Source organism: Pieris brassicae, chromosome 10 (genome assembly GCF_905147105.1).
Source record: "Pieris brassicae chromosome 10, ilPieBrab1.1, whole genome shotgun sequence".
In the NCBI taxonomy this organism is placed as follows: Eukaryota; Metazoa; Arthropoda; class Insecta; order Lepidoptera; family Pieridae; genus Pieris; species Pieris brassicae.
The window spans coordinates 3690732-3712315 of NC_059674.1; the positions used below are offsets into that span (position 1 = coordinate 3690732).

Here is a 21584-nt window from a genome sequence, read left to right on the forward strand (position 1 = left end):
CAGAAAGGCTGATCACTTACTTGCATATTCAATTTACAAACGATCATGAAACAGATACAGAAATCTGAGGCCCAGACCTAAAATGTTGTAGCGCCATTGATTGATTTATTTAACTACTAACTACTAAATTAGTCTTTAAGCTAAACTAACTAAAACGAATCTATCTATTGAATGGATCAATGTGTCAAGACAAGTGAACACAATTTTTTTATGGGTAATCTTGTAGACATATGCAAGTTATTCTTGACGTATTTATTATAACTTTTTGTAATATGATATAAATGGGACGACTTACGATTTGATACATTCGTGTAATTGTTTTGGGATAATTTTTGTTATAAAGATACATATGACTTACACAGTGAAATTAGCGCGCGGATAGTCCGAAATCTTCGCATGAAGCTTTATCATCCTTTGCTTTGTTTCCAGTGTGTTCATCTGATTATGTGGTTTCGTTAGGTTAATAAACCCAGCATCTGGAAATAGACATTTAAATCTTATTGTAAAAAATAGTCACAAATATTCTAGACTGTGGAACTATTGATAATGAACGTTTTCTAGCATATGGCGCGTCTTTATTTGCCGACAATAAGGTTATTATTGTCCATAAACATTCAAATAGATAAGAGGCTTTTAATGCTCGTCACATTACATAAAATTGTTTATCGATGCGCCTTTTTTCACTTTGCTGCCCGACGATTTTGGTGCAGGGCCTTATTGAAGTGAAACTTTATCGGTTTTGTAAAAAAAAAACCGTCACACTTTTCGGTTACGCGTCACATTTTTCCGTTACGCGTCAACTTTTTGAAGAGATTCAAAGCCGTTAATAACAAAAATATATAAAAACGATAACAATGATAGTAATAATTATATTACAAATTGATGAAATTCTCTAATAGTCTTAGTAGTAATAAAGTAAAATGAAATAATTGTATTATTTGTATTCATGTCTATGATAATAAAAGCCTTTTGTTAAACTTTATCTTATTTAACTTTATTTAACCAATTTCTGTAAAGTTGCATCATTTTTCGAAAAATAAGTTCATAAAGAAGTTTCACTTCTTACGTGTGTACACTTATACACGCACACATTTTTTATACCATATTTACTTCTCAAATAATATTCCAATATTTATTTATTGACGTTTGTGTCCCTATCCAGGTATTATGATTAGCAATTAATACTAAGGGATCCTATTGATTCCTCATTACGAAATATACACAGTAAAGCTTATAGAAGATGCCTTATTCAACTGTTAAACGTATTTTGCAAATAGTTATTTGTATATAGCTGTCAAAGTATGGGTCCACTGAAAGTCAGTCTTGTTGATGACAACTATATAACTTTGAAAAACGATTCCGACGTGTATGTATTCGAAATGGTTACCTCAGCGCAAAATTAAATTTAAAATCTTAGTACAAAAGAGTTACAGAGTTACAATCCGAAACCATATTTCCCCAGGAATCGAACCTAGGACTATCAATCATTATATACAAACCTTTGTATATTTTTGTAAAGTCTTTCTTTTCTTCTCCATTCCTATTCCTAGATAAACATGTGTAGATGCCAGCATCTTCCTCTGTTGCGTTAACTATAGTTATCTTTTTATATAAATTACCACCAGTAGCTTCCTTCTCGTTTGTTTCGTTCAAAACACTCTGAAAATTAATAAGTCATATTGTAAATAATTGGTATGAAGATATTCTTATTGTGCGAAAATTATTATTTGAGACTACCCTCCCACAGCATTTTATTTTTAACTAAACTTTTTGTCTTTTTCTTTCCTGTGTTCGCACGGAAATTACATACAGCTGTCTTTTTCTCGACAAATAGTGTCTTCGTAGTCTAAACAAATCGCTTCCTGTCTCCAACAGAAACCAAAGAAGCTCGTTGAAGTGACGTGAGAAGCTGCTCCCCACTAAAACCCAATCCCTTCGGCTTGCTATAGACAGTAGGCAAAATTTTATACAAAACTGGATAGACGTTTGGCCACAATCCCACGAAATCAAACGAGCCTGCGTGACCAAAAAGAAGAGTCATCGCAGCCCATAGACACCCATTTTATGTGGGTGCGTTGCCGGCCTCTATTGTTGCCCACCTGATGTTAAAGTGAGATGCGGCCTATTGGAGGGCACGCCTGTCGAGGAAATGCCTAGCCGCCTGTCTATGGAAGATGGAAGGTGGAAGAGAGAACAGATAAAAAATGAATATCTACCTAATTCTGCGTTTCATTTCATTTTTCACACTTTGCATATCATAGAAATAGACAGATACAAGGGCGGTCAAGATGTCATTTGTCGTCGAGTCCTGAGAACGAACTATTTTGTCAGGTCACAAACAAAATGCCTTCCGAGACTTTATACTCGATTTTACCCGATTTGTAGACAAAAAGATCAGCCATCTATTCAGACATGATGATGATGTCTTTTATTTGAGACATTCGGGTTGTCCCACGATGTCTACCGTACAACCGTGTGTTAGATCGCGCACGCAAAGGTCATTGGTATCCAGTTGGGGATCGAACCTACGACCTTCAGGAATGAGGGGCCTTCAAGTATTACGTCAGCAAATTTACTGCAATTTATCCCTCCCATCCCTATCCTGGTAATATGTGTCAAAAAGTAAATAATTACTGTCGCGTAATCACCAAATAAGAAATTCTAAAAAACCCCCATATAGTGCTTACGTAATACTTGAACGGCCCTTGAGAGTTCTACTCTGAAGCTACCAGAACCAACTGGCAATTTAAACGTATACGATATTTATATCTTACCTTCGAGAAAGGCAGTTTCCATACAAGATATACAGCGGTATTCTCTTGATATGTTACCGTACAGTTAAGTGAAAAAGTCTCTCCTTTAATGAAATATGGCGAATCACCTTTTATGCTCGGCGTAGGAGGTTTTTCAATCTCTAAAAAATTTAAATAAAATGATAATTACCACCATCACAAAACACAAATTAGATAAATATTAAATAGTGATGTTATAGGTAAAATTTGCAAACTAAACATTTATACTTGTAACCACAAATTAACAAAACAATCATTTATTAAAATTAAAACTGATACACAAAATTGTTATAAATATAATTTTACGTATAAAATTCTAAATACGTCAACAAATATCAACCAAAGCGAACAGAAACAATGAATTGTAATATATCAAACTTATGTTAGTAAATTAGTTGTTAGAAGTGAAACACAAAGAAATAACGCAGAGCAAAACACCAAAAAGAAAAAAGCGGTAAGCTTCACGATGTGAGTATAATACAACCAAAATAAAAATACAGAACGAAATACTCAGTGACCACACCACGCCAACAACTAGACCAGCTATTTCTACTTACGAGTACTCACTAACCGCCATAACTCTAGGTCACCGCGCTGTGAAGTACAATTATAACTCGGCTCTTTTGCTTTCAATAAAAATCCAATCTTTGGAGAGTACTTAAAAGTATCTGGTGGCTTTTGACTCTGCAGCTATTATACCATAAATGTTGTTAGTCAAAGTAAAAACTAATCATATCCTTCAATTGTTTTAAAAATGCAATCAATTGAAGAACACAATTTGGTACCACAAATTTATTTAATCATAAAATAATTTTGTGGTTCACGGACAAGTTATAGTATACAACACCTACGTTTATGTACAAACACATCTTTCGTTGTGGCAATGTTTTGTCCTATAAATTCACAATTGAAAAATGTTATCTGATTATCCAAAAGTTCGCTATCTATGGTGAAACCAATTTTCGGGCTATAACTATACTCGCTTTCTGGAAAGTCCTGGATATTAAGAACGTTGTTATCAATTCAAGCAATCAGATACTTAGATCGTAAAAACATGCCCAGACCTAAGTGAGAGTTAAGCGTTAGTAGTTCAACTACTTGAAAATTTTAATCACTTGACATCAAGCAAAATGTTATTCGGCATGCAATTTAAGCAACATTCTATTTCGTTTTTAACTTCGCCTATTACGCATTACACATACATACCCCTATTAATTGTACCGAAACATCAGGCGTTGTAGGTTTACATTCTATTACAACCTTCGAGTTACCTATTGATATCAACATTTCTCTGAAAGGTGCAAAAAGACTATCCGTACCTAAAATAATTTATACATTAACAAAGAGATCTATACCAGAAATATAATTATAAACTAGCCTTTAAAAACACCCCGAGTATACGTAAACGTTTGAAAGAACCCGGAATCGTAATTACGTTACCATTGAATCTTAACCCCTTTTAAAAAACTTTCCTTACCGTTGACGTAAATGTATATGTAAGCTACATGATCTGTATTAGAAGGTTCCTCACGTATATTTGTTAATATAGCAGTTTCATTGACGCTCTCATCAAAACAGGCATAGTAACCAACAGTAATCCTGCTGACATTGAGTAAATCTAACGTCGTTTCAAACTTATATTTCGAGTCAGTTAGCGCCACAGTTGTTTGCTCATTGAACAATTGATTGCTATACTCGGGCAATTCCTGTTGTTTTATTTGTACTTTTTTATTAGATCTGCATATTATTGTGAAATTTTGCCCCTTTTCTAATGTTATTTCATCCGTGGAAGGAATTATTATCGGCCCGTTTGTATCTGAAACCAGAATTGTGTTACTAACATTTTATCGGTGTTGTGTACAACCACGCCTAAGTTTAACATAATGAAAGGGAATTAACTTTTCATGGAAACTTCCCTGGGCTAATTTGTCAAACGCGTAATATCGCTTACCGAGTTGTTCATCATGTTAGGACAAACATGTGAACAGTTTCATTAGTTAAAGGGAATAAAACAATTAATCTATTATCATTTAAAAATTATATACTTCAAACGACACTTGAAACTTTTCCTCAGAAATGTCTTATAGGTAACATGGTTTGAGGGCCTGGACACATTGTTTGTCGCAGAGCTAATGGCCACGTAATAAATGTAGGATATGAAATATTCGAGATCAAATCAGATTTTTGTAACTGGTGATTTATAAGAATTATATTTAGGGATTTTTATTATTCAATTTTTGTTGTCGAATTGTAAAACTCTTTCCGGTTTTTGTTTGTTAATAATAGAATTATTAACGCGCGTTAACTCTTATTTTAAACTGTAACCAAATAAGCTCTAATTTAACTTTGGCCCGCAATGGAACATAATACGTGTCTATTTCGTTCACTTTTCTCTAGTCTATGATTAGATTAGCAATTGATAATGGTGTTATAAACTTTTACGTTTACGCCTGTTCTCAAGACATTATTGTTCCACCATACAAACAAACAGGTAATAGTGTGATTAGAAAACTACTCACACACAGCTGGGATTCCAACACACGCTTAACCTAAACTAAAACATAATAGTCCATCGTATTTAGCCTTGTTCTATCACAATTGTAATAGATTAATTAACAAAAACACTTTTAATTTGCCTGCGAGGGTGTGGTTTTGGGAAATTAATCCTATCAAAAGAACAATTGATGTGATCAAATTGTGGAAACACAATCAATTAAGTTATTAGTACCCCGTCGTTTTCTGGTTATGGTAGTAAATATGTTAAGACTATAAATAATAATGTATCATCATTATGGTAACAATGTGAATGACATTTATTTGAAATAATATAATACATACAATAATACAATACATCCCGTATTATGTTATATAAGGCGCATTGCTTATTTATAAAAATACAGTTAGACTGCCACACAAATAGATAATTTGGTTATCTTTGAAGTTGACTAAAACGCCATCTAGGTTTTTGATTTATTAACTCATTTTACCTAGAGTGTTTAGCATTGTTATACAGAACTGGGCACCGTTCATTGTTTATACAACCTGCAACCCCAGGCATCATAGTCGCACACTAAAGCCACTATTATACGTTACATTATACGTATATAATGATTCTAAAAATGGTATTCTTTTGTTTTGAATCGAACTGTTCATAAAACATTATCACAAAACGCAAAAGGAAGTCTAGTATCTGAATACACAGTATCCTGTTGATAAATGAACAAAGTTACAGGCTCTGAGCTGAATAATAAATATAGTTACCACCCCAAGTTAATTCGTTTTTTTAAACTGTGCTAACTGTACTATTCAATTGAAGTTTTGGAAATTATCGCGTAATTTTTTTTTCAACTTAATGTTACATTTAAGACAACTTTCTGCATCTCTTTCATCTATGGCTGTCATTATCAAATATGCATAGAATCTTAGAATTTTTCTCTTTTAGAGGCCCTTTTATCTTTAACATTGGAAATTTTAATTTTAATCATGTTTAGTTCAATAATGTGCCCCAACAACAACTCTATTGCAGTGCGGCTACAATGCACGATTGTGCAGATGTTGACTGTTTTAACGCCGTTATCAGCATGCTGGCGATAATAGCAGGAAGGCTGGAAGCGTTTCCACATGGGTCATTGCAATGGACTGCATGTTGCTGCCATTTTTAATTTTATGATGTAATATAGTCTAAGCTAATATACTAATATAACATTGAGGATTATATTGTAATAATATATGGAGTGATTGTTGTCTGATTGAATAAAAAAAATGTGTGCGTGTACTAGTGTACGCACTTTACAGCAATTGGTTAAATAAAGTTAAATAAGATAAAGTATAACAAAAGGCTTTTGTTATCATAGACATGAATACAAATAATACAACTATTTAATTTTACACTGTTATTACTAAAATTATTACAGAATTTCATTAATTGTAATAGAATTATTACTATCATTGTTTTCGTTATTTAATATTATTGTTATTAATGGCCTCGAATTTCTTGAATCAACAAGCAAAAGATGGCGCGTCGGGAAAACGTGTGTATACGCACACATTTTTTCTTCCTTTCAATTTATAAAATAATAAACCAAATTTTAAACGTATTTTATATAATTGAAACACGAATGAGATGAGGGAAAACTTGTAATAGATATCAAATATCTAGTCTTATAGTAAATTGGCACTGTCATTTTATGCACAGAAGTCGTTTTGTGTGAGCACTATGAGCGAAATTTCCCCAAAAAATACGGGCCAGTTACGTGCTGAGAGAAGTGTATTTATAGGTCTCTCTCTTTAATCGGCGGCTCGTGTCTGAGCGTCGTGATCAACAATGAAGCGTCTAGAGCGGACTATCTGCTTCCATCGGTTTCTGTCCAGTCCTGTCTAATTATTGGTAGATATACCAAATTTGTATTGTCTTTAGTTAAAATATCTTTTACACATTAAGAAAAACACTTTTTGAACGGATTAAAGCTATGTATTATTATTAAAAACTTATAATTATTTACATAATTCTAAATTTTAAAAAAAACCGACGTTTCGCGTGCTTTTCAGCGTGCGTGGTCACGGTGACTGAAGACAAAAGTTGTTAAATGAGAAAAGTATCACAGCTGCAGAGAAACTTGTGTTATCTGTATTTTTGCCCCTAAGTTGATATCGACTAAAAGATGACGGGTTTTTGCAAAAACAGAGGACACCGTGAGTCATTTTTATTAGGTCCTTACATATGAAATTGGCGTTTTGTCGTACCGGCCACTTTGACCTCAAATACCTCCTCTTTGTTTAGGAATTTCAAATTCAAATTTGTACATCTATTTACTCATGTATTTGTGCTCCGATGACCGTCATTCATTTGTTTTTTTCTTCTGTTTTTTTCGGTTTGCGTCACTCATTTTACAAAATGGAAAACTTAAAATATCGCATTATTTAGGAGTACGAGTTCCGCCGTGGCACTTGTGCTGCGGAAACGACTCGAAGGGTGAATGATGTGTATGGCGGTCATGTTGCAAAAGAAAACACAGTTCGTTTTTGGTTCCAACGTTTTCGTTCTGGAAATTTCGACCTGCAGAACAAGCCCCGTGGACGGCCTGAGACCCAAGTTGATAATGAAGTATTGAAGGCTATTGTGGAAGCGGATCCATCGCAAACCACGTCCGAGCTAGCTGCAGGCTGCGGTGTTAGTGATAAAACTGTTTTAATTCACTTGAAGCAAATTGGGAAGATTAAAAAACTTGAAAGGTGGGTACCTCACGAATTGACCAAACCGGCAAACGCGCGTCGACTGCTGCGTTACATTACTAAACCGGCACAATAATGGAGGTATTTAAAACCGAATCATTACCTGTGATGAAAAATGGATTCTTTACGAAAATTAACCCAAAAAAAGTTACTTGTAAGCGTTTGGTGGACTAGTGCCGGTATTGTTCATTGCATTTTTCTCAAATCTGGCCAGACTATTACGGCTGATGTTTATTGTCAGCAATTGCAAACCATGATGGAAAAGCTAGCGGCTAAACAACCTAGGCTGGTCAATCGCTCCACGCCACTGCTACTGCACGACAACGCTAGACCACACACTGCACAACAGAAGGCTACCAAATTAGAAGAGCTTCAATTGGAATGTCTAAGACATCCTCCGTACTCCCCGGACCTTGCTCCAACAGATTACCATTTTTTTCGAAATTTGAACAACTTCTTGCAAGGGAAAAAATTTAACTCTGATGGGGCAGTACAAATCGCCTTCACAGATTTTATTGATTCCCGTCCGACTGGCTTTTTTTAGTAAAGGGATCAATGAGCTACCTATAAGATGGCAAAAGTGCATAGAAAACAATGGTTCATACTTTGATTAATTAAATATATTATATTTAAAAATATTCGACTTTTTGTTCCTCCCATATAAAACGCCAATTTCATATGTAAGGACCTAATATAAGTTTTTAATTATAATACATAGCTTTAATCCGTTCAAAAAGTGATTTTCCTTTACCAAATTTGTTAACAAAAGAAGGAAATATACTGACGCGTCTGGACGAAACTGCTTTTAGATGTAAGACCACCCATTTAAACACCTGTACATTTATTATTTTTTTAAGTAAATGAACTGTATTTACATTTGAATATAAAAAAATATTTTTCTAACGACACTCCCTATTACAAGTATGTATTATAGTGTGTTACGCTTTCACGCATGAATAGCTAAATTAATACGATCTGTGTACAATGTGTATTTTACACTAAATACTCCAAAATGTTTGCAATGCAATTAGTCCCTGGCGTTGCAAGTGTCCACATGCGACGGTTATCCGAGCCTGCTTGTTACCTACCTCCCATATAAAAACATTTCCACGAACAAAAACGAGAGCAACGCCGAGTATAGAATATCTAACCGCGAAATAATAAGGATAATATAGTTTTAAATACTTCAGTTATAGTATAACCAAGTTTCTTTGCAATAACTCTAAAGTGTTTATATGATTTGATGATTTATTCATAAAGAAATATTATTATTATTAATTAATACTTTCTAATTCACGAGAATATGTAATTAAACTTTAATGAAGTCTAAAAACAGCCGTCAAACAAAGAAATCAATTATCCTAAAGCTAAGGGTTTGCTACTGGTTCAGATTTTGTTTGTCTAGTGGTTAGAAAGGGCTCTTTAACCCAAGGATTGTGCATTAAAATCCCGGCTAACACAGCAGTCTACAGGATGGGGTATGCTGATGACACATCTATTTTAGTATGGGGAACTTTAAAAGCACCTTATGGGGTCAGCATCTCATGATGAGGTCCTTCAGAGTGTTTAATAGATAGTGCAGAGCAGGAACTGTCTGTCAACCCATCAAAAACAGTCAAGGAAGTCTGTAACGTATCTTACAGATACTTACTCCACAAAAGTGTTTGAAGACAACAGAGAACTAAAACTCAAGGAGGAAATCAAATATTTTGGTTTTATGCCAGACAGCAAACTGATCTGGAACAAACTACTTGAAAACTAACAATAATGCAAAAAGATGATGGGCGTCAAAATAACCTCAAATAATATTATGGCTATATGACAATTACGGGACACTGTCTTCTTAATAAACATCTCTTTGTCTTTGGCGCGACAGAGTCCCTTATGCAGAGGAAGTTCGCAGAGGCGCAAGTGTGTGTCTGTGTCTTCCCAACGAACAGATAGAGCGGAACTTCGCTCTGTAAAGCCTGCGAAGTTCCCAGGGAACTTCTGAGCTTCTGGAAGGAGCTAGACTTTACACACAACTGACCAAACCAGCAGTCACAGCCAGTGTACAGTCAGTACAATCCCGTCATCGTCAGGAAACGTGTCTAAAACGGTGGTATGTAAACGACAATGCTAATAAATAGTAGACCAATTTATATAGGGTTTATCCATTTAAAGAGGATCCATCTACTGGCCAAGGCTATACAGTATATATTATACTCTTTGTGGTTTACATCTGATATGAACAAAACGAAGACATTGATCAACTTGCAAATATGATAACATGGGTCCCAATTATTAAGGAAATAGGGAAATGATAAGGAAGTATTAATGTAACAGACGTGTGCGGTGATAATATTTTTTCTTATATCCGCTTATAATTCGCGCTAATGAACTCAAAAAATATTGATAACAAGTTGTAAACATCATACAGAAAAAACCAGTTAGGTCTGGGCTGAGGCCCTGAGAACCTGAGGGCTACTGTATGTTCCATTTCAGTTTCCAATAGTACATGAGCTTTCTGTACCCGAAACACGCTGTTGAGTTTTTGGGTCTAAGGCATGCCGGTTTTTCTTAAATTTTTCCATACGAGCGAGTGTTAAATGAATAGAAACTCCATTGGTGCACAACCGGGGATCGAGCCTAATGTTTTTAAGTCACGTAGATCCTAATAAAATACACAGTAATTACGTATTGATTATAATTTAATACTTATTGTCTGACCTTGTCGGTCATTTCACGGCATTCGAGAACACAAAACACATTCATGTTTTGCGCACTAACAAAAAACATTATTAGTATATGTTGCGCAATTATTATTATAATTATTATCTGAGTTGAGATTAAAAGATTTTAATATATAAACATGTCAACAAAAATCAACTATTGCAATAGAATACGTTTTTTATATGAAAATCTTTTGTCTTTTTTTTCTATTGTTTTTGATTTTACACATTCGTATAACTGTTGTTATGGGAATTATAAGTTTAAAGGGAAGATTTAACACTCGCTGCAATATTGTACCAAACTCAAATTTATTATTATTATTAAGGAAGTAAATACTTGTGTCCTATTATTGACCCTTTCGCTGTTTAGATTTGCTTTGTTTCATTTTTGTCTAAGTAATTTTATACCTTAGGAAGCGTTCAAGTATAACGTAACGAATTTTGGAGGTCCTCTTGTAAAACGTTACGATGTGGGGCGGAGATTGAATTACACGTTATTAATAATATTATTTTTGACTTTCCAGTACTCTACACCACATAATGGTAAGTTTTAGGTATAAAGACTCACTGGGGGTGGTCACGAAACGTTTTACTATTGGATACAGAAAACGTTACGGTGCGTTTCATGCCCCCCCCCCCCCAAGAATCACCAAAAATTGCGTGACGTAATACTTGAACGCTCCCTTATGTAGATTTTCATTACTTGCGCTCATCAAATCAATTTTTTCTCTCACAACCTGGAAGACCGCCAAATTATTTAATTTGTAGTGTTAATAAATACATAAAAAATATACTGAGTGTACGTAAGGAAACCCCTATAAATCGCCAACCGGTTAATCAAGAAGGCTGACCTACTTGGTACTAGGTGAGTCTTGTCTCGAAGCCTATGAATGAATAATGAAACAGATAAAAGAATGTTAAAGCAATAGGATGTGTCACTTCTATCATTTGTAAGTATGAATAGTAATATTACTTTTATGAACCATAGCGAGGCTTTATTAAAAAAATCAGTTAAACATGTATGTATCCTGCCTTTCTGTTTGATTTTAAATATGTATTAGTTATAAAACGGTTTTCTTGCCACGCACCACAACATTACGGAACCAGCTGCCGTTCGAGGTATTCCGTTACGACTTAGGTACCTTTAAGAGAATACCTCCTCTGAGGCAGTACAAAGCTCTTGCAAAGCTCGCCGTCCATGGGTAGCGGTAAGCACTTAACGGTAAATGTTCTGCTCGTTTGTCCCATAAAAAAATCGATGGAAAAATAATGCGTAAATTGGGCAGTATGTTATGAATCTTTTGATATTTAACTATATCGCGGTAACTTTAAGGTATTTACAATTTTACGGTGGCATGTATAATATAAAAACATTCTAATTTATAACCATTTCATATCCCTATTTTTTTATTTATTTTCAGTTGAAATAGTTTTATTTTTTACAGTTATTTTTTCGGGACAAAAAATATAATGAAAGAGATCGGTCCTACCACAAAAGCAACATCTTTTTATATATGTATATCTCTTCATTTATCCACACGTTCAAACATACCAGTGTAATTAAACTATTTTAGTACTTTTTCGTCACTGTCATTACGTTTACGCTGTAATGAAAAAAAAACAAGAAAAAAGTCAAAGGGTATATACGTGTTTACCTATATACTGATTTTTGTTTTATGCGTAAAAGTATAAATAAATAAATATTTCTCAATAATGAATCAGACCAGACAGTTATAGTGAAAATCTGTGACTCATGGTGAGTCATCGCCTCTCAAGACGGGAGTCTGTACTAATGTATCGAAAAACCATAAAGTACAAACTACTGAGTCACTGATAGGCTTATAGTACGAATTTAATGCAATGCTAATTATAAATTACAATAAAAATTGTACGCGAGTCCATAAAGAACATTGTTGTAATAATTTTTTTTTGGACGCTCTCTGTTGTGATAGCGCCGCCGCCCATGGGCACTCACGTTACCTCACTACGCTCACACTTTTCTTGAAGGACCCTAAGTCGAATTTGTTCGGAAATACTTCCATATAGTGGTGGTGTGTAGCAAAATTAGTTTATAGGCGTAAGAAAATTGTTACACGGTTTTTTTGGCACACATTGACCACAAAGCTGCATAACTGCATAAGATTAAATCTACAAATAAATATTATCGTAATATGATACACTAATATATATTACAGTACTTTTTAACAACAATTTTAATTCCTGGGTCTGAAAAAATCTGTTTTATTTCCAACTTAGTTGCGCAGAGTTAGAAACAAATGTTTTTTATTTGAATTGGTATAAGACAATTACCTACGAATATATATACGAGTTCATTATCACAATTTTTAGTAGCATGGAACGATATTACTAATACTTCGACCTATTGACCAAAAATAGGCTTCAATTAGTCAATTATCTCTTTTGGACCTCGGTTTTGTTGTGGTACTTAATTACTAAGTTCCTATTTTTTAAATAAATGTTTTTTATCTCTTATTTCTTTCTCATCTCAAATTTATAGGGAGTTATAAAAATTATGCGACAAAAAACATGGGTCAAAAATTGATTGTTTTTTATCTATGTAACATATGCGAGAGGGATCCTAGGGAGCAAAGTGATACCGCGGCACATGAACATTGCCAGAAGGACCCCAATGCGTTGCCGTCTGTTTAAGAATTGGTACGCTCTTAATGAATTGATATTGAAGGACCCCAAGAATACATCAGTCGAAATACTACAGCCACATTTAGGAGACGCTTTCAGGTTAAACCCTTTCCTTCTTACCTCGATAAAGTTTAATATCTTATCTTGCAAGATAAGAAAAGTTATGCAACATTTTAAAAACATATGTATTGTAATAATAACATATTTTACTATCACAATTAAACATAAAAAATAAAAACCTTATATAACATTGAGCTGTCGTTTACTATAAAGATTTGACTAGGATTTGATTAAAATCACAAACAACAAATACCTCAATAATAAAATAATAACAATTCAAACGGCGCCGGTCGAACTAACTATTCTGCAGCTGAATTTCATCATCGGATGTCGAGACAGAATACAAAAAACCATTCGTATCACCTCGATGTCCGTCGTTCCACAACTGAGCGTTTCTTGAGGCAGTTTTTGCCACGCACCACCACTATGTGGAACCAGCTCCATAATGAAGTATTTCCGAACCAAGTCCACTTCAAGATTCTTCTTCTTAAAAGGCTGCCGACGCACTTGCGAGCCTTCTGGCAATCTGAGTATCCATGGGCAGCGGTATCACTTAAAATCTCCCGCCCGTTTTTGTTATATTAAATCAAACATAGCGCAAAATATAACACCTTATGTCAACATTCAATATATTTCTGACGGTCAGTCTTCAAACATACCGTTGAATTCTTTTAACTTTATAAGTGTTTCTGAACCTTACCCCAACCATGGTAACAATATCTCTACAATTAGTTCGCAGATGTTATGAAATATTTAAATACAGTCGGTGACCAGGAGGCCTAGATACCGCTGAATCTTGTGGAGTAGGACCTGCTGCACCGCGAGTGCTAGAAGTTTCTCATTACGAAGACCATGACACTTTTGAAGTTGCAGTGTGTGATTGAATGAGTAAATATTAGATTAAACTATAAACAATATTTAAATTGATACAGATAAAAGCAAATTTATTTTATCTTAGTGCATTATCAGTATCTTCTCACGTGCATTGTATTTGCCACAGAATTGTAAATATATATTACATAATATAAAAACTACTGTTATTTGTTCTCTTCAACTGGATAAAATTTTGTATTTCTCTATTTCTTAGAGTTATAAAGGAAACTTCAATATTTAGGACACGTTGTACGCAACACTAATACAAGCTTGTTCAACGAAGAAGAGTGGCAGGTAAAAGGAGACCTGGCCCCGCACGACTTAGTCGAAGAATCTTACACCATTATCGAAAGCACCAAGTCATTTAGAAAGCCAAAATAGAAGTAGCCATGATACTCGCCTTCGAAAGATAGCACTATAAGATGAAGAAAGATATAGTTATACAATTACTGTCAAATATCAGTCAATTGTCACTATAAGCCACAACGTCAAGTTATGTGAATAATGCGTTTACATGAATCAAAGTTATTGTATTGTTTCAATTCTAAACCAACTTTAAGTACCGAATGGTTATAAAGTGTTGTACTGTTTATTATTAAAGTGCTAAATAATAAAATTAATCAGTGATGCTATTATAGGTCTGTTTCATAATCATTTGACAATGTAATAGTAGGTGATCAGACTCCTGTGCCTGACATAAGCCGTCAACAGTTCTAAGACAAGCCGGTTTCCTCACGTTTTTCTTCACCGTTCGAGCTAATGTTAAATGCGCACACAGAAAGAAAGTCCATTGCAGCACATTGCCAGGGATCGAACCTAAGACCTTAGAGATGAGAGTCGCCGACGCTCTGACGCCACTAGGCCAACACTGCTCCTCTTCCAAATAAAGTAAGGATAAAAAATCCACGTAAATTCCTTTATTGTTGTTACATAAATACTCGACTTCTATATTAACCGATAAATTAAAAACTATCCAATCATTTAATAATGAATGAAAATAGTGGTTTTTAAATAGTGAAAAATGGGTCAAACAGTTTGTTGTTCGTGGTCAAAATGACTTTTTTTCCTTTTGGTATTTACAGTCCGATTCGTGTATTATGTCAATTGCCTGAAATATAATAATTATTGTTGAGCGCAAAAACTTGCTATAAAAGACGATATCTATGCAGTCTCTTTATATACTATACACTATACATACTTATATTTGTAATGCTGAGATAGAATAAATAGAACAGGTTTAAAAAAGAAATGTGTAATAAATTCAACTCGCAAAATTGTTGTAAAAAAATGTCTATATTTTTTTTTTACATCGTCTGTGGTACCTCTCTATATCTACATATTTGAAAATAGAAAAGACAAAGAACGATAAGACACGTAATCTACAATCTTATCTTCAATAATATATCTTAATGATAAGGTGTTCAGAATAAGTGTGTTTGATACTTCTTCAAATATTTTTTTTTCCGTTATAACATGTGCTGATGTATATATAAAGGATAATTATTTGTGTACATTAAAAAAACCGTAAACTTAATTCGTTTCCGCCCGCATGACAACGACATAGGATAATGGAAACGATTCACAGAAGAAAAAAATGTCCTATAACACTACTTACAGGTCTGTATTCAGGGGAAGACACTCTGTTTTAGTGTTACATTTTTCCAGTTATACGTAAGTAATGATGAGAATGAAAAAACATTAATATAAAAAAATTGCCGCGATTACTAACCCCGTTCCTTTTATCAGATTCTAACTATATAAGACCGTTTTATAATTTTGATACTAACACCATTGAAATAGGTTTTATTGTTACAGTCTGGCTTGACGTGTGTATAGTCTGTCGCAGGATGACGTAATCAAAAATATAATCAGGCCATGAGTCTGTCAAAACGATTTAATTATTTTATATTTGTTTAGCGTTTAAAACTATAAACGTTTCGCGTGCAAGCATTCGAATTCGTTAGTTTGACATTGGTTAGTTAACCATAAAGTATATTATCTATGTTACAGATAATAGAATTATTTACAATATTATAAAACACTTCAAGCAAAGCGACAACTATCCCAGCCTTTGTTACCTCCAGACGTTTAAAAAGCTAAATCAGTTTTACTAAACTGCTGTAATCATTTATCGCCTTAACTAAAACGCGACGATAAATAACATTAATACTTTAGTTAAAACAGCATTAAACTGATTTAGTTTCACTTTCAACCCTATAGTAAGGACAAAGTATTTAGTTACAAAAAAGAGGTGTTTCATACAATATTGTATGAAGACCTAAGCGATTAATTATTAGGTGGAAATGTATAAGCGAATTAGGGCCCTTATCGACCTTGCTCAGTGTAGTCTAAGATTCGAATTTATCTTACTGATTGTGTTTTAATGGATCAGGCAAATTCTTACCATTAAATCCGTATCCCGAGATTAAGAGTCGAGTCTTAGCACTTCCGTATGTCAAATACATTGTTTTTTTTATAAAGAAATAATATAAAATCTATAGTAATATATGCGAATATGTGAGCAACATGTTTCTACATAATTTAGTGATCTGCTGCATTGTTTTTTTAACACCATGTCATTTTATTTTAGCATCAAAGATTTTTATTCTAGGAACATGGTCTTTACATATAATTATCAAATCAATGGATACAACATATTGTAAAAACTATTTTAAAAGAGTAAGTATTGAGTTTCTTGGCTATTCTTCTCCATATTAACATTTTGGAAGGGGAAATTAGTCTTTTTTTTAATACTTTAGTTTGTAATATTGTCTTTCAAGACCCTTTAAATATCAATCCTAAGCGCTAAGTCTCGACGCTCTGAATTCCCTTAAACTCAACATAGAGTAAACAATATTATTAATTTAACATATACTATGCATGTAAGTACTGACAGTGTTATGCGATGACATCAGTATAGATTCTAGCCTAATAATGGAACAAGGAAGTATTCTTTATGACTATGAATTGCAATTACTAGATCGACGTTGTATTTACCCACTCCGTGGCTTAGTGGCATGTAAAATATTCCTGGATCCCAGCGAACTATGTGGTAGACATTGTTATTTGCCTCAGACAATAATGCACCATTGTAACAAAATTATGTTTTTCATTGTTTAGATGAAAATTATATTATTGTAATCTCCATTGTATCCGTTTAAGCCGACTTGCAAAATCGAAAAAGTTTAACAATTCGACGTGTAATTTTGTAATTTTAATATGCAATGTGCTTCGTTTCGTATATGTATTATAGTTTTTTGACACATTTTAAGTAACCCATAATGGTAAAAAGATTTTCAGAAAACTCAAATTTCTACATACCTACTCCGCGGGTTTAAACTTAAGGTTAAAATATACTAAAATAGGGCAGATTAGATAGAATTAACATATCTCGTAAAAAGCGCTTTAAATTATAGAAATTAAAATCATTAATCATACGTTTTCGAATAGCACTAAAGATTTATATGGAGTTTATTTATTTGTATGAGAAAGGTCATATACCCTACTCCTGAGAATATATACGTATAATAACAGGTGAGCCTAGAGCAAATGAATCTATATTTAAAATAGACATAAATCATTTTAACGATTAAATGGGCTTTATAGTAGGAATTCTTCGCATTCCGAAACGGTATTTGAAAACATAACAATGAGCCAAAAATATACTTTTGCAATGTTTTAACATAACACGACACGAACTGGCATTGGGCATGCTACTCATAAGAGATTTGAGATAAACATTTGGTCCGTTACAAAACGAATAAAAGGCACGTTTTCTTGAATATTTCTGAGTCACCACGTGTATGCAAATTACTATAAATCGCAATAAACATTTGATTTCCTGAGTCTAATGAGTCCAAACTTTAAACGGGAAGTTTCCACTTTCGTAAAATAACGAACGTTATTTCTAGCTGTAACACGTTTAAATAATATATGATGTAAACAAATTCTATAACAAGGTGTTTCGTGTCGTGTTTTCCTCAGATTACCTTGCTTATTTAAATGTAAAGGTACTCATAATGTAAATGTTTTGTTTGAAACGAAGGTTCCATTTATCTCGCTGCTAACTAAATGTGTAAATTATTTTTAAATACTGTATTCCTTCACACAAATGGCTTTGACATCTATACTGACTTCTTAGTGACCTTCACTCGAGCAAGATGCAGATTAGTGTGCTTATTTCTATAGCTACAGAAGTTATCGTGCGAAGAAAAGTTAGTTTACTCAGTTTTAACAATGTGTATTCAAACCTGCTGTTGTCAAGCATATTAATTGTAATCCATACGGTAATAGCAGCCAAATCCTCGAGTTAAACATTTTGGCAATTTAAATTAGATATATAATTTGCCATTCATTGTAACACCATTTCTATTTTAAACAATCAAGCGCAGTCTCAATCACAATTGATAAACTTTGACACTATGAACACTGATTCACTGTTTATACGGTAACAATTTCACATGTCGTTAATTGAATTGCACTTATCGCGAAGTAATTAGGTCACAGTAAAAGTTTAGTATACGTTGTGTGTGTTACTTTTTAATAGTTAGTGAGCGTACACGACCGGTTCGCTACAAACTTTGTGTCGGAATGTCGCACGATTCACGAAGTTCGACTTCGAGCGCGCTGTGTTCGCGTTCACTGGAGTTGGGAGCGCCAAGCGTGACCTCGCGCGGTCAAAGCGAGATAACAATAAGGCTATACCAGCTGTCATTTAATACCGTAATGTCTTCAATCAAGATAACCATTTTACATCAATATAAAATTCATTGACTGAATAGGTAGTTCACTTTTTATAGTTATATTTTATATTTGTTTAATACGCAAAATCATGTTTGATATCATAACCATATCAATTATAGATATTAAAACGAATTATAGACGTAATTGAATTATAGCACTAACTAATTTACTGTTTCCTTGGGCCATTCCGATGAAGTCTCATGGGTCTAGTAAGGTCAAAGGGGAAATAAAATGTTAAACATGTTGTCAATATGTACCTTATAATACAATTCATAATAAAAACGTACGAAATGCGAATCTTAGATGCAAAAGTCGACGCATAGATGACAACAAGACATGCTACTTTTTGAAAGAAAATTTATCAAAAAACCGATGTAATCTAAAGCTTAGAACATATACAGGATTGTTACGCTAATAATATAATAGTACAAAGTAATTACTATATTTTGAAGCGAAACTAAGAGAATATAGTTGTGATATTAAATCAAACATACTGCAACAAAAATGATACGCAATCACAACTGCTACGGTTAATATTTTATGTTTGCACAACGATAATGTCTGATAACATTATGATAGGATTTCTAATTATTAAACATCGTGTAATTGTTTAACAACGAGTTTATTTTTATGTTTACTCAACTCCATTCAAAGCAATACAAAGTTTTGGAGAATTTTATTTATGTGTACTCCTGCGCTTAATTATTATAGTGAGGTCGATATTAGATTCATAAAGCATTTGACATTAGACTTCAATTCAATTGTTCATTAACGCGTCGTCTGACAAAAGAAGAGCTGAGTATAATTCTAGATACATTATATATAGCGTATCTTTTGCTAATCTTTGTAGCATACAATTGAGAGATATACACAAATATACAAGTGTTATTTTTAGTTTTGCGCTTTTCCGGTATCATTACTGCAACGTAAACAATAAATACAGAATAAATATATGAATTATATCGAGTCACTAGTGCTCCCTATTTCATTGTATGGCGGTGAACCATGGAGAAGGAGGATATATGCACTTGATATGTGGAGTCAACCTCCAAAAAACACATTTTTCAATTCTCAGACAACTACAAGTGACTACCCGTCTTTTTTATATTTGGGAATTAGGGATATAAATGTAATCTCGTTGGAGTATATGGCCTATTCATACTGGCGTCGCTTGATCTACTGGCTAATAAAAACTATTTCCTGATACTTTTTAAAATCGTGAGACAGATCTTTTCTCAGTTATTATCGATTTCGCAGTATCAATGTAACACAATCGTTATCAGTGATAACATTTACGGTAACACTATTCGCAAGGATTAGCCTTAAATCGAAGTTAAGTGCTGTCAGAATATTATATACATTGTTCGGCTACATATACATGTTAGACAAATATTGCTATCTTAATCCGTCGTTCCACAACTGAGCGTTTCTTAAGGCAGTTTTTGCCGCGCACCGTCACTATGTAGCTGCCCACTGAAGTATTTCTAGACCTTTAGTAATTCAGGTCACTAAGGTTCATTGCATTGAGAGAGCCTACGGGCGGTGGTATCATTTAACATAAGTAGAACTTCCTGCTTGTTTACCCCCGTTCTATAAAAAAATCTTTGCTCTTGGACTTGGCAAGTCTCCCTCTCCAAGCCACATCGCCTAGCAGGCTCCCGAGTGGAATCCCTGGTGTCCAAGATATGCCAACGAATCATTGCGAGATGAAAGATTCTAGACCTGGTAAACTTTAAACAGCTACTGAGAACCCATCGGGTTGGTGTAGATCTGTAAAACTCCAAATGGATCATTAAGTCAAGTGGTTCAAGTTTAAGATTCAGAATCTCCACCCCAATAGACAATAATGTCTTTATATATAATTAAAACACTTGTCACTCAAGCTCGACGATTCCCACGAAAATTAGTCATTCCGATACAATTTGAAGGTCCCCGAAGGTCCAATTTCCTTATGATATTTCCTTTACGAGAGTAGTACTTGTACCAAAAGTAGAAATAGTTTATTAATTAAATGCCATTAAATATAAAGGATTTAAAAAAAAATGGTGACTTTCACCAGTATTATACTCGAAACAGAACCAATTTGAGTGTACGACCAACCAGGCTTCAAAAGATAAACCACTCCTTATATGGAAATTGTATTCGTTTTACAACAAACTCCCAAGCAAAATAAGAGCACTAAATAAATTCAAAGCCCTCGTTAAACGTAAAATTAATAAATAAAGCTTTTTATAAATATGACGAACACTAAAATGATCCTAAACCTTGGGATTGATTTGCTACAGTTCAAACAATTTGTATGACTCAAAACTTAGCGATTAAAAAGAGTGGCGGAAAGTTTCTTGCCAGTTCTTCTTGCCCGCTCTACGCCCTTGACTTGCGAAGTGGTAGTAAATGTATATTTACAATTAATTAAACTTCTTTTCTGACGTTCATAAGTGTACTTGTTTACCTATATGAATAAAGTTAATTTGAGTTTGAGTTAGTCAAACTGTTGTAGTTATGTAAAATA

General features: G+C 33.8%; 1 protein-coding gene across 5 annotated transcripts in view; it reads right to left on the bottom strand.

The window, feature by feature from the left end:
* Positions 1-18938, bottom strand: part of LOC123714930 (vascular endothelial growth factor receptor 1) — a 39332-nt gene extending 20394 nt beyond the window's left edge. Inside the window, exons 1-7 of one of the 5 annotated variants that reach the window (XM_045669614.1) lie at positions 18580-18937; positions 4270-4608; positions 3999-4111; positions 3350-3482; positions 2775-2914; positions 1500-1659; positions 359-476 (exon numbers count right to left, since the gene is read on the bottom strand). In XM_045669614.1, the coding sequence (XP_045525570.1) occupies positions 359-476; positions 1500-1659; positions 2775-2914; positions 3350-3482; positions 3999-4111; positions 4270-4608; positions 18580-18646 (1070 nt within the window). In that variant the 5' untranslated portion in view covers positions 18647-18937. Of the gene's footprint in view, positions 1-358; positions 477-1499; positions 1660-2774; positions 2915-3349; positions 3483-3643; positions 3789-3998; positions 4112-4269; positions 4609-18579 lie in introns of all 5 variants that reach the window. The other 4 variants (XM_045669613.1, XM_045669617.1, XM_045669616.1 and 1 more) reach the window with 4 other exon arrangements.
* Positions 18939-21584: the final 2646 nt, after the last annotated feature.